Raw genomic sequence first — 14,379 nt, forward strand, 5'->3', positions numbered from 1 at the left:
GTTCTATCTTTGACCCGTGAAAAGCATAAAACTTTTCTTGGGAGCGTTTATCTATTATATATGACATTTGTTAATATTAACAAATTTTTGTAAAGCCATAAAGAGAGAAACAAACCCTCAAAAATCGAACTCAGAGTTCGAGTTGTCTCCATATCGTTAAATGTAAGGTTATTTCATTGTAGTTAGGTATAAGGTCCCATAAATTTAATATAATATCGACTCATGTTATCCATTTTTGATTTCAGGTAACTCCTGAGGAATTACGCTTCACGCCGTCTGGGCACTTCAGACTCGCAGGCCCTTCATCAATTCATAATTACGGGCAAGGTCTTTTTTTTTTCCTTCGAAAATCTAAAATAAATTTCAGAGTATGATCTCCTAACAGATCCTTTGTATGTCTCTTCATTGTCTCAAACAAATTTCCAAACTTTGCTCATTTTTGCTGATTTGAATAAGAACCTGGCCTTAGTGAAGAACGTACGCTACCTTGAAAGGATAGCAAAATACGCACGTTAGATGAGTGATACACAGGGAAAGCAGAATGTTCTTGGTTATTTGGCAGAAAATGGCTCTGCAAAGGCAAAGGGAAGTTAGTTGAATATAAATGGTAGAATATATAACTGGTAAGGGGGGACAATTTTTGCTTACCAACAACTCCTAGTATTACTTGAAATACGAACTAGTACACTGTTTTTAATCTGAGTACTTATTCGTAGAATTAGATGATCAAGCGATAAGATTCCATAGGAAGTACACAAAATAATTTGACACATTCTGAACATAGTTATGACGCTATCACAACCAGGAAAAACATGCGGAGAAGTGCGAGTCAGTCTTAGCCTTGGAGATTCCCTACAAATTTCATTAAATATACAGATATTTCACCTATTGGTTCTGATGAGTTTGCGACTATCAAAATGTGTTATGAATGTCCGTATCTTTTGACTGCATTGACTTAGAAGCTTAAATTTTATACACCGCGGATGAGCGTAAACCTTACTATTTGGCATAAATTTCAACTTCGTACCGCCACATGATGCTGAGAAGAAGGGAACTTAGAGAACGGCGATATATTTTGATTGCACTGACTGTGCTTCATTGAATGCTCTCCGAAGCCCTATAGTGCTCGAGATCGCTCAAGGTTCGGAAATTATATAAAAAGAGTCATTTGACAGTATAAAAACAAACAAACCAAAGAAACTCGCGTGAAGTGTTCTTCAAATCTTGTCACAATGTACTGCTAACGGTGTCTAACAAAATCAAAAATAGATTTTTTGAAATTCATCAGGTATTGTCAATTCTTGTCGTTTCTCCGATTATGCTGATTTATAAGCGTCTTCGATGGAATTATCCAGAGGTGTCACATAAATTGTAATATGATTCTTTACGTACACAACTCTCTGCTCCTGTTAAAATAGTTACCTAATTATATTAGATGCAAAACGAAGTCATAGCGTCAAATTGTACTGTGACTAAATAGTCGAAATATTGGTTAACAGTTGTTGAGCGGTGTCTCTATAGATGTAATCAGAACAGAACACGTTTATACTGTTGTAATGTTGAAAAGTGTGCATTTACGCCAGCTTAGTGCTATTTCTGCTTATGTAAATTGACAGCGATCGCCTGCCGACTGTACCAGTTAACGTAGCAGCACGAAATCGAATTTCCGACATGATCTCTGGCGCCGAAAGGCTGAGACTTATATCTTTGCACCGAGATGCGGAAGTTCTTTGTGCAACGAGAGAAAGAACCCGGAAATGTATGCAGACATTCTTTGGCGGGATCCCAGACTGGATTTGGGAGACAACGTGCGGGTCGTACCAGAAATCATTTCACAACACATTTTATTATAAGGACGTGCCTCATACTTGGTGCAGTACGACATGATTATTCAGTTTTTTATTTGGTAAGGTATTCTCTTGCAATATACACTGCCTGACAAAGGACGCGAACCTCCTAGAAGGGGAGGAGGGGGTGACATGAATTTTCACACGTTGCAAGGGTATGTGATGTTATTTTATTGGTTACAAAATCGAGTGGAATTTACAAAAAACGTGGCAATACGAGCCCACTAATCAATGTGATTTTGCACCACCTCTGGCCTACATGCATCCATTTGGTTGGTTGGGGAGGGCCTCATACAGCCGTTGTAGCAAATCGAGATAGCCCGCAACTCTTATAACTGGTTCTTGATATCGTGGATAGTGGCTTTGTGATGGCGTTGACGTCCGAGCTGGACCCAAACATTTTCTATCTGGGTCAAATACGGGGACCCTTACGACTACGGGAATAACTCATCATCAAGCAGAAAGGTCATAGGTACATGTTCCACTTGTGGACAAGCATTGTCATGTTGAAAAATGGCACCATAATACTGTCCCAAGGTTGAGAACATGTGACGACATAACATGTCCGTGCCGTCAGAGTTCCCTCAATCACTACCAGCTGTATTTTTTTGGTGGGACATCCCCAGCTGTTCTGCAAAAGGTTCAGGGCCAAAATTGTAAAACGCTTTTATTGCTAGGATTCTTACACTGTCGAAACTGTGGTAGTGCATAGCGACTTCTGTCATGTAAGACTTTGGTCAATAAAAGCGTTTTACAACAGTGGTGGAATTCTTTACCATGCTCTACCAGCTGTGTCCTGAAGCCATACCTGATGGTTCAACACACCTTGACGCCAATATTAGTACCATTGTGCCTCTCTAGCACACTGGAAGAATAGTGTTTCTCTCCAGGTGGCCGCCGATAATGGTCATCTGGGATAACGCAGAACCACGATTCATTGTTGAACACAATGTGTCGCCATTCGTCAGCAGTCTTAGCTTACCGTTCGCAGCATCAATCCTAACCCAACCCTGTGATGTTAACAACAGCCTATGCATGGAAAGCTAATTCCCTACTCCAGCTGCTTGTATTATCCGACAAACGGTATGGCACGATACAAAATGTGGTGGTGAGTTTAGTACTTATTTTCAAATAACAGGTGTAGATGTGAAGAGATAACAACGTTCTTGGTGCACGAAGTGGCGATTCAACTTTGTGGTGGTCGTATTTGGTAGACTGGATCCTCAATATGCCTGTCCTAAGTTTCCTATGCAGCCCAACAAGAGGCCATTTCACATACGAATGCAAAACAACTCTGGATACTGCCCGGTTCGATGAACTGACGAAATGTAGACCCACAGAGATCCCCCTTTTTCAAACTTTGTCGCGTGTTGCTAACAATGTCTCATACCTTTATGTGGCATCTAGTGTTTTTCCGGAATCTCCTGCAACGTCGCCAACGCCCAACGTAGCACCGCTATGCGGGTCATCGCTCCAGCTCTGCAGGCGCACCGGCCAAGGTCAGCTGGCCTTTGCCTGACCTGCAGGAAGCAGGCTTGTTCAGAGGGCGCGTGCAAGAGCGTAGAGACCGCCACGTCAACGGACCTTTCGCTGCATCCACCGCGTCACTTTCCTCAGCCAATCCAATCCCACATTCCCACATTGCTAGACCAATAACTATCTGGTGGTCGTCCGCCACGCGGGTATAAATGCCCTCGCCTGGAGAGCAGCATGCAGTTCCGTCTTCTCCAGCAGAAGAAGAAGAGCGCCAGAAACATACCGCCTCGTGCACTCGACGCCGCCCTTGCCACCTGGGGCCACCGCGCATCGCAACCACTTGCTCTGGCCGTGGAACTCCTTGTACTGTTCGTGAGATGGGACTAAGTTTCTACCTACTGATAGGGGAAGAAGGCCAGTGAGCACTCCGTGTGCATTCCGGGGGAAGTCATTCCGGATGTGGAAAGGGTGCTTCCGGATGCCATGAAGAGTACAGGGTGCAGCCAACTGCTGGTGCTGGCTCATGTCGGTACCAATGACGTGTGTCGCTTTGGATCGGAGAAGAATCTGTCTGGTTTCGGGCGGCTAGCGGAAATGGTAGTCCTGCTTCCGAGATTAAGGCAGAATTCACCATCTGCAGCATCGTCGATAGAACCGACTGTGGAGGGTCTGAATCAGAGGCTCAGGCAGTTCTGTGACCGTGTAGGCTGCAGATTCCTTGACTTGCGCCATCGGGTGGTGGGTTTCCGGGTTCCGCATAATAGTTCAGGACTCCACTACACACAGGAGGCGGCTACACGGGTGGCAGGGGCTGTGTGGAAAGGACTTGGCGGTTTTTTAGGTTAGACTGTCTCGGAGAACCACAGAAGTCTAAAAGTGGGCAGGTAAAACACACTAAGATAGTTGTAGAAACGATTGGTATTGTAGTTGTAAATTGTTGTAGCTGTGTTGGGAACGAACCAGAGCTCCAAGGTCTAACAGAAAGCAATGAAGCTCAAATAGTTGTAGGTACAGAGAGCTGGCTAAAGTCGGAAATTATTTCAGCCGAAATTTTTTCAAAGGATCTAACAGTGTTCAGAAAGGATTGATTTAATACAGTTGGTGGTGGAGTATTTATTGCTGTCAGAGGTAGTTTGCCTTGTAGCGAAATTGAAGTAGATAGTTGTGTGAAATAGTATGGGTAGAGGTTATACCCGACAATCGGACTAAACTATTAACTGGATCGTTTTACCGACCCCCCCGGTTCAAATGGTTCAAATGGCTCTGAGCACTATGGGACTTAACATCAATGGTCATCAGTCCCCTAGAACTTACAACCACTTAAACCAAACTAACCTAAGGACATCACACAACACCCAGTCATCACGAGGCAGAGAAAATGCCTGACCCCGCCGGGAATCGAACCCGGCAACCCGGGCGTGGGAAGCGAGAACGCTACCGCACGACCACGAGCTGCCGACCCCCGGCTCAGAAGATATAGCTGCTGAACAGTTCAAAGAAAACTTGAGTCTAATTTCAAATAAGTACCCCGCTCATACAATTATAGTCGGTGGTGACTTCAATCTACCCTCGATAAGCTGGAAAAATTATATGTTCAAAGCCGGCGGCAGGCATAAAACGTCATCCGAAATTGTACTGAATGCTTTCTCAAATGGTTCAAATGGCTCTGAGCACTATGGGACTTAACTTCTGAGGTCATCAGTCCACTAGAACTTAGAACTACTTAAACCTAACTAACCTAAGGACATCACACACATGCATGCCCGAGGCCGGATTCGAACCTGCGACCGTAGCGGTCACGCGGTTCCAGACTGTAGCGCCTATAACCGATCGGCCACTGCGGCCGGCAATGCTTGCTCAGAAAATTATTTTCAATAATTGGTTCATGAGCCCACTCGAAGCGTAAATGGTTGTTGTGAAAGCATACTTGACCTTTTAGGAACAAATAATCCTGGACAAATAGTGAGCATTGTGACGAATACAGGGATTAGCGACCACAAGGCAGTTGCTGCTAGGCTGAATACCGTAACACCTACAACCATCAAAAATATACGCAAAATATATCTATTTAAAAAAGCTGATAAAAATGCTTTTTAAGAGACAGTATTCACTCCTTCCGATCTGATCATGTAAGTGTAGAAAAGTTGTGGAATGTTTTCAGAGAGATAGTATCGACAGCAATTGAGAGATATATACCACATAAATTAGTAAGTGATGGTACTGATCCCCCACGGTACACAAAAAGGGGCAGATCACTGTTGCAGAGGCAACGAAAGAAGCATGCCAAATTTAAAAGAACGCAAAATCTCCAAGATTGGCAAAGTTTTACATAAGTTCGAAATATGGCACGTATTTCAATGAGAGATGCTTTTAATAATTTCCACAACGAAATTCTGTCTCGAAATCTGACAGAAAACCCAAAGAGATTCTGGTCATACATAAAGCGCACCAGTGGCAGTAAGCAATCAATACCTTCACTGCGCGATAGCAACGGTGAAGTCATTGATAACAGTGCACTAAAGCAGAGTTATTAAACACGGTTTTCCGAAACAACTTCACCAAAGAAGACGAAGTAAATGTCCCTGAACTCCAATCAAGAACAACTGCGAAGATGAGAAATATAAAAGTAGATATGCTCGGTGTAATAAAGCAGCTTAAATCACTTAATAAAGGCAAGGCCTCCGGTCCAGATTGTATACCAGTCAGGTTCCTATCAGAGTATGCGGATAAAATAGCCCCATATTTATCAATTATATACAACCACTCGCTCACAGAAAGATCCGAACCTAAAGACAGGAAAATTGCTCAAGTCACACCAATACCCCAAAAGGGAAGTAGGAGTAATTCGCTGAATTACAGGACTATATCACTAACGTCGATTTGCATTCGGATTTTGGAACATATACTGTATTCGAACGTTATGAAGTACCTCAAAGAAAACGATTTATTGACACATAGTCAGAAAATATCGTTCTTGTGGAACACAATTAGCTCTTTATACTCATGAAGTAATAAGTGCTATCGACAGGGGATTCAAATTGATTCCAAATTTTTATATTTCCAGAAGGCTTTCGACACCGTTCCTCACAAGCGTCTTCTAACCAAACTGCGTGCCTACGGAGTATCGCCTCAGTTGTGTGACTGGATTTGTGATTTCCTGTCAGAACGGTCACATTTCGTAGTAATAGACGGAAAGTCATCGAATAAAACGTAAGAAATATCCGGCGTTCCCCAAGGAAGTGTTATAGGCCCTCTACTGTTCCTGATTTATATTAACGACATAGGAGACAATCTGAGTAGCCGTCTTAGATTGTGATGCTGTGATTTACCGTCTTGTAAAGTCATCAGATGATCAAAACGACTTGTAAAATGATCTAGATGAGATATCTGTAGGGTGCTAAAAGTTGCGATTGACCCTGAATAAGGAAAAGTTTGAAGTTATTCACAAGAGTACTAAAAGGAATCAGCTAAATTTCCATTACGCGGCAAGTCACACAAATCTGAAGGCTGTAAATTCAACTAAATACTTAAGGATTATAATTACAAAAACCTTAATTGGAACGATCACTTACATAATATTGTGGGTGGAGCAAACCAAAGACTGCGCTTCATTGGCAGAACACTTAGAAGGTGCAACAGGTCTACCAAAGAGACTGCTTACACTACGCTTGTCCGCCCTATTCTGGAGTACTACTGTGTGGTGTGGGATCCGCATGGGGTGGGACTGACGGATGACATCGAAAAAATACAAAGAAGAGCAACTAGTTTTGTATTATCGCGAAATAGGGGAGATAGCGTCATAGACATGATATTTGAAATGGAGTGGCAACCATTAAAACAAAGACTTTCTCGTTGCGATGGGATCTTCTCATGAAATTTTAATCGTCCGTTTTCTCCTACAATTGCAAAAACATTTTGTTGGCACCCAGCTACATAGTGAGAAATGATCATCACGATAAAATAAGAGAAATCAGGGCTCGCTCAGAAAAATTTATGTGCTCGTTTTTCCCGCGTGCCGCGTGGAACGGTAGAGAGTCATCTTGAAGGTGGTTCATTGAACCCTCTGCCAGGCACTTGATTGTGAGTAGCAGAGTAATCACGTAGATGTAGATGTAGATGTCTATGAAGATAGTCTGTTTCGTTTGCAAGATAACAGTGCAGAAGATAGTCTCACGCAAAGATTTACTTGTGTTGCTTTCCAAGAACTTTAAGTTGCCAAAGAAGTCATTCTTTATTTTCAAGAATAACTATTCCTATTTGTTTTGGACTGATAAAGGATTGCAGAACTTGTACTTGTGAACATAAACTGATTGTGTCAAGGAACTGATTTTAGAGTGTAATCAACTGACTTACTGTGAAAGTGCCCCAAGCTGGGATACGTCAGCATCAGAGTGATCTTTCAACGTATGATGCTCTTCACGAGCCTTAATTACCTATCAGAACTAATCGGAAAACTTTACACAAACAACACTAACGCCCTCTGGTGATCTTTCTATCAGTCAGAGAGAACTGTGACGCTAATCATTCACAAACACATTGATGGTCTGTACATGTACGAAGTTACATGGACATCCGACCATGCCTTCTCGGTGCTTCACGTATTTTGTTGGCAATGCATTTCTGTTGAACAATGTGGTCGCACACTTAATATATTCTATAGAGTCTTAAATAAACGAATTTCTTTCGATTCAACCTCCACTCAATTTCCAGCTGATAGTATACGAGGTGCGGCTAGAAAAAACCCGGACTGATGCTGGAAAAAACATTTATTTACAATTATTTACAATTTCATGTTACCTCCTTCAATGTACTCTCCTCCTCGGTCTCTACACCGCTCCATACGAATTTTCCACTGTTCATAGCAATGCTGCAGATCATTTTCGGTAAGTCCATACATTACTTCCGTCGCTTTTTCTTTTACTGCTTCAACAGTCTCAAATCTAGTTCCTTTCAAAGCTGACTTGACTTTAGGGAAAAGAAAAGTCACAGGGGGCCAAATCAGGTGAGTAGGGTGGATGATCTAAGATGGGAATGTTGTGTTTTGCCAAAAACGTCTTCACTGACAACGCACTGTGAGCTGGGGCATTGTCTTGGTGAAGGATCCATGACTTTTTTCTCCACAAATCGTTCCGTTTTCTCCGTACTCGCTCACGTAGGATAGCCAGGACGCTAATGTAGTAATGCTGATTCACTGTTTGTCCCTCTGGTACCCAATCAATGTGCACAATCCCTTTGATGTCAAAAAAAAACGATCATCATTGCCTTGAATTTCGATTTTGACATTCGTGCTTTTTTTTTGTCGTGGAGAACCAGGAGTTTTCCAATGCATCGATTGGCGTTTAGTTTCGGGATCGTAAGTAAAAAACACGATTCATCGCAAGTAATAACATTTTGTAAGAAGGTGGGATCACTTTCAATGTTTTCCAGGATGTCAGAACAAATCGTTCTTCGGCGTTCCTTCTGTTCAATTGTGAGACACTTTGGAACCATTTTTGAACACACTTTGTTCATGTTGAAACTTTCATGAAGAATCTGCCTAACACTTTCCTTGTCAACTCCTGTTAACTCAGACACTGCTCTGATTGTTAAACGGCGATCTTGTCGAACAAGTTTACCGATTTTTTCAATGTTTGCATCAGTTTTTGCTGACAATGGTCTGCCAGTGCGAGTGTCATCACTGGTGTCTTCGCGGCCATCTTTAAATCGTTTAAACCACTCAAACACTTGTGTTCGCGATAAACAATCATCGCCGTACACTTGTTGTAACATTACAAACGTTTCACTTGCAGATTTTCCTAGTTTGAAACAAAATTAACACGCTGTTCTTTCTGTAGACTCAACATTTTCCGACGCACAGACAAAACGTCAACTACTTAAAACAGACGCCACGGGCAGACTGAGTGCAGGAGGCAGATGAAACTCGAGCAGTAGGCGGAGCGAGAGTCACGTAACAGGCCACGCGACTTTCAGCCTTATTGCATTCGTTTTATTGTTTCACCAGTACTAGTCCGGTTTTTTTCTAGCCACACCTCGTAGTTTACATTCATGTGTTTTAATACGAGGTTTTCCCAGAAACTAATGCACTGCGTTTTCTTCTTGAACAATTCTTTATAGAACATAATCAGAATTAGACACAAGAAAGAATGGTGTTTTATCTACACACCCTATTTTTCCACGTAATCTCCATCCCTTTCTATGTCCCTCCTCCAAGGCGAAAAAAGGGCGTGTACGCCCTCTCGGTACCAGTCTTTGTCCTGGTGGCGAGGCCGCTGTGTGAATCACCTCCTCATCGTCCCCAAAATATCTTCCACGAATGCGTTTGTCCTCGCGAATGACAACATCAGCTCGCTGCTACATGTCATGTGTGACGGCCGTGGATAGTCCCCCTATAGCTGTAAATCCTGGAGCTCTTCCGAACCGCCTTCTGATGACCTCACCCTCTGTGCCGAGCAACTAACTGTACTTCTGTCAGCAGCAGATGCTCCATAGACGACATTTTGAAACTGTCCTGCACCTGCGCTGTCTGTCGAAAAAGGCAAAAAAAAAAAAAAAATCTGTACGCTCGTCTACAGCCTGTTGTGTGTGCGAAAATGTCTTCGTAGCCAGCGGTTTATGTGAGTAGATACGAAACTCAGGACGAGCAAATTACGGACTGTCTTGTGGGTGATCAAACACCTGCCACCAGAAAAAGCTGCAGAAGCTTCTTCATTGGTTAGGTTAGTGTTGTTTAACGTCCGGTCGACAACGAGGTCATTAGAGGCGGAGCGCAAGCTCGGGTTAGGGAAGGATGGGGAAGAAAATCGGCCGTGCCCTTTCAAAGGAACCATCCCGGCATTTGCCTGAAACGATTTAGGGAAATCACGGAAAACCTAAATCAGGATGGCTGGAGACGGGATTGAACCGTCGTCCTCCCGAATGCGAGTCCAGTGTGCTAACCACTGCGCCACCTCGCTCGGTGCTTCTTCATTGGCCCTGCGGAGTGCGGCTGAGAAGTGTCATGAAGAACGAAATGCAGGGCGGTTATGTTATGCCGGTTGTACGACAACAGCCTAAATCTCTCAAGAGGCCAGGTCCTCGTACTTAGCGGAAGATACTATTTTCCATGCATTTTTGTGTGTACACTGTGCCATGAGAATTGAAGAGAGCAACGTGCCGCAATCGATGGGCATACTAGAGACACTGTCCAATATATCTGGGCTAAACTTCATTGGATCTTCATAGTGGTTTCCATTTCGCAACCAGTCGGAACTTACTTTCCGAGTAAGCCTCGTAAATCAGATTCACAAAAGTACACTACTGGCCATTAAAATTGCTACACAACGAAGATGTGCTACAGATACGAAATTTAACCGACAGGAAGAAGATGCTGTGTTATGCAAATGATTAGCTTTTCAGAGCATTCACACAAGGTTGGCGCCCGTGGCGACACCTACAAAGTGCTGACATGAGGAAAGTTTCCAACCGATTTCTCATACACAAACAGCAGTTGACCAGCTTTTCCTGGTGAAACGTTGTTGTGATGCCTCGTCCAAGGAGGGGAAATACGTAGCATCACATTTTCCGACTTTGATAAAGGTCGGATTGTAGCCTATCGCGAATGCGGTTTATCGTATCGCGACATTGCTGCTGTTAGCAGAATATGGAATCTGTGGGTTCAGGAGGGTAATACGGAACGCCGTACTGGATCCCAACGGCCTCGTACCACTAGCAGTCGAGATGGCAGTCATCTTATCCGCATGGCTGTAACGGATCGTGCAGTCCCGTCTCGATCCATGAGTCAACAGATGGAGACGTTTGCAAGACAACAACCATTTGCACGAACAGTTCGACGACGTTTGCAGCAGAATGGACTATCAGCTCGGAGATCATGGCTGCGATTACCCTTGACGCTGCATCACAGACAGGAACGCCTGCGATGGTGTGCTCAACGACGAACCTGGATGCACGAATGGCAAAACGTCATATTTCCGTCTGAATCCAGGTTTTATATACAGCATCGTGATGCTGGCATTCGTGTTTGGCGACACTGCGGTGAACTCACATTGGAAGCTTATATTCGTCATCGCCATACTGGCGTATCACCCGGCGTGATGGTATGGGGTGCCATTGGTTACACGTCTAAGTCAACTCTTGTTAGCATTGACGGCACTTTGAACAGTGAACGTTACATTTCAGATATGTGGCTCTACCCTTCATTCGATCCCTGCGAAACCCTATATTTCAGCAGGATAATGCACGACCGCATTTTCCAGGTCCTGTACGGGCCTTTCTGGATACAGAAAATGTGAGACTGCTGCCCTGGCCAGCATATTCTCCAGATCTCTCAACAGTTGAAAACGTCTGGTCAATGGTGGCCGAGCAACTGGCTCGTCAAATACGCCAGTCACTACTCTTGATGAACTGTGGTATCGTGTTGAAGCTGCATGGGCAGCTGTACCTGTACACGCCATCCAAGTTCTGTTTGACTCAATGCCCAGGCGTATCGAGACCGTTATTACGGCCAGAGGTGGTTGTTCTGGGTACTGATTTCTCAGGATCTATGCACCCAAATTGCGTGAAAATTTAATCACATGTCAGTTCTAGTATAATATATTTGTCCAATGAATACCCGTTTATCATCTACATTTCTTCTTGGCGTAGCGATTTTAATGGCCAGTAGTGTATTTTTGTAGACGACAAGCATTGGCTGTAGTCAATCACGGCATCAGAACAATACGCATCAAAGTAACTGATAGACTCAGGCTGTTTATTTGAACAGAAAAGATATATGTTTCATGGTTACCTGGCGAAGAAAGCGAGCGCCTCGGCGGGAGTGCCCTGGAACGCGACGCGGCCCTCGGCGAGCAGCAGCAGCCGGTCAAAGAGGGCGTACATCTCGGAGGAGGGCTGGTGCACGGTGGCCACCACGGTCTTGCCCTTGGCCGCCATCTGCTTCAGCGTCGACAGCACCGTCAGCGCCATGAACGAGTCCAGCCCGGACGTCGGCTCGTCGCAGAACATCAGTGGTGGGTCGGTCAGCACCTGTGACAATCGTCAGTACCTGTGGTCAGTGTCAGTACTAGTAGCCATCTGTGTCACGCTCCAGTCTTGCCGTATATTAATGAGCTGTAGCTGGTAAAACGTCGCTAGCAAAAGTGCGGCCAAAAACATCGGGAAAGACTGGCTGTTACATCGGGTGATCAAAAAGTCAGTATAAATTAGAAAACTGAATAAATCACGGAATAATGCAGATAGGGAGGTACAAATTGATACACATGCTTGGAATGACATGGGGTTTTATTAGAACAAAAAAAAAAAAAACCAAAGTTCAGAAAATGTCCAACAGATGGTGCTTCACCTCATCAGAATAGCAAAATTAGCAAAACAAAGTAAGACAAAGCATCTACATCTACATTCTGCATTTATACTCCGCAAGCCACCCAAAGGTGTGTGGCGGAGGGCACTTTACGTGCCACTGTCATTACCTCCCTTTCCTGTTCCAGTCGCGTATGGTTCGCGGGAAGAACGACTGTCTGAAAGCCTCCGTGCGCACTCTAATCTCTCTAATTTTACATTCGTGATCTCCTCGGGAGGTATAAGTAGGGGGAAGCAATATATTCGATACCTCTTCCAGAAACGCACCCTCTCGAAACGTGGCGAGCAAGCTACACCGCGATGCAGAGCGCCTCTCTTGCAGAATCTGCGACTTGAGTTTGTTAAACATCTCCGTAACGCTATCACGGTTACCAAATAACCCTGTGACGAAACGCGCCGCTCTTCTTCGGATCTTCTCTATCTCCTCCGTCAACCCGTTCTGGTACGGATCCCACACTGATGAGCAATACTCAAGTATAGGTCGAACGAGTGTTTTGTAAGCCACCTCCTTTGTTGATGGACTACATTTTCTAAGGACTCTCCCAATGAATCTCAACCTGGTACCCTCCTTACCAACAATTAATTTTATATGATCATTCCACTTCAAATCGTTCCGCACGCATACTCCCAGATATTTTACAGAAGTAACGGCTACCAGTGTTTGTTCCGCTATCATATAATCATTCAATAAAGGATCCTTCTTTCTATGTATTCGCAATACATTACATTTGTCTATGTTAAGGGTCAGTTGCCACTCCCTGCACCAAGTGCCTATCCACTGCAGATCTTCCTGCATTTCGCTACAATTTTCTAATGCTGCAACTTCTCTGTATACTACAGCATCATCCGCGAAAAGCCGCATGTAACTTCCGACTCTATCTACTAGGTCATTTATGTATATTGTGAAAAGCAATGGTCCCATAACACTCCCCTGTGGCACGCCAGAGGTTACTTTAACGTCTGTAGACGTCTCTCCATTGATAACAACATGCTGTGTTCTGTTTGCTAAAAACTCTTCAATCCAGCCACACAGATGGTCTGATATTCCGTAGACTCTCACTTTGTTTATCAGGCGACAGTGCGGAACTGTATCGAACGCCTTCCGGAAGTAAAGAAAAATAGCATCTCCCTGGGAGCCTGTATCTAATATTTTATGGGTCTCATGAACAAATAAAGCGAGTTGGGTCTCACACGATCGCTGTTTCCGGAATCCATGTTGATCCCTACATAGTAGATTCTGGGTTTCCAAAAACGACATGATGATATTCTTTACAGTAAATCCTCAATATGTCCACCATCATTCCTCAACAATGTCTTTAGTCGAGGAATAGTGTTGCGAACAGCACTGTAAAGCATGTCCGGAGTTATGGTGAGGCATTGGCGTCGGATGTTGTCTTTCAGCATCCCTAGAGATGTCGGTCGATCACGATACACTTGCGACTTCAGGTAACCCCAAAGCCAATAACCGCACAGACTGAGGTCTGCGGACCTGGGAGGCCAAGCATGAAGAAAGTGGCGGCTGAGCACACGATCATCACCAAACGACGCGCGCAAGAGATCTTTCACGCGTCTAGCAATACTTTTTTTTGTTCTAATAAAACCCCATGTCATTCCAAGCATGTGTGTCAATTTTTACCTCTCTGTCTACATTATTCCGTGGTTTATTAAGTTTTCAAATTTATACTGACTTTTTGATCACCCG

At 44.0% G+C, this 14,379-nt stretch overlaps 1 protein-coding gene across 1 annotated transcript in view; it reads right to left on the bottom strand.

The window, feature by feature from the left end:
* LOC126252712 (protein white-like) overlaps positions 1-14,379 on the bottom strand; it is a 258,277-nt gene that overhangs the window by 130,200 nt on the left and 113,698 nt on the right. Inside the window, exon 5 of the mRNA XM_049953614.1 lies at positions 12,106-12,344. Within this exon, the coding sequence (XP_049809571.1) occupies positions 12,106-12,344 (239 nt within the window). The remainder of the gene's footprint in view (positions 1-12,105; positions 12,345-14,379) is intronic.

This window comes from Schistocerca nitens, chromosome 4, assembly GCF_023898315.1.
Source record: "Schistocerca nitens isolate TAMUIC-IGC-003100 chromosome 4, iqSchNite1.1, whole genome shotgun sequence".
Lineage (NCBI taxonomy): Eukaryota > Metazoa > Arthropoda > Insecta > Orthoptera > Acrididae > Schistocerca > Schistocerca nitens.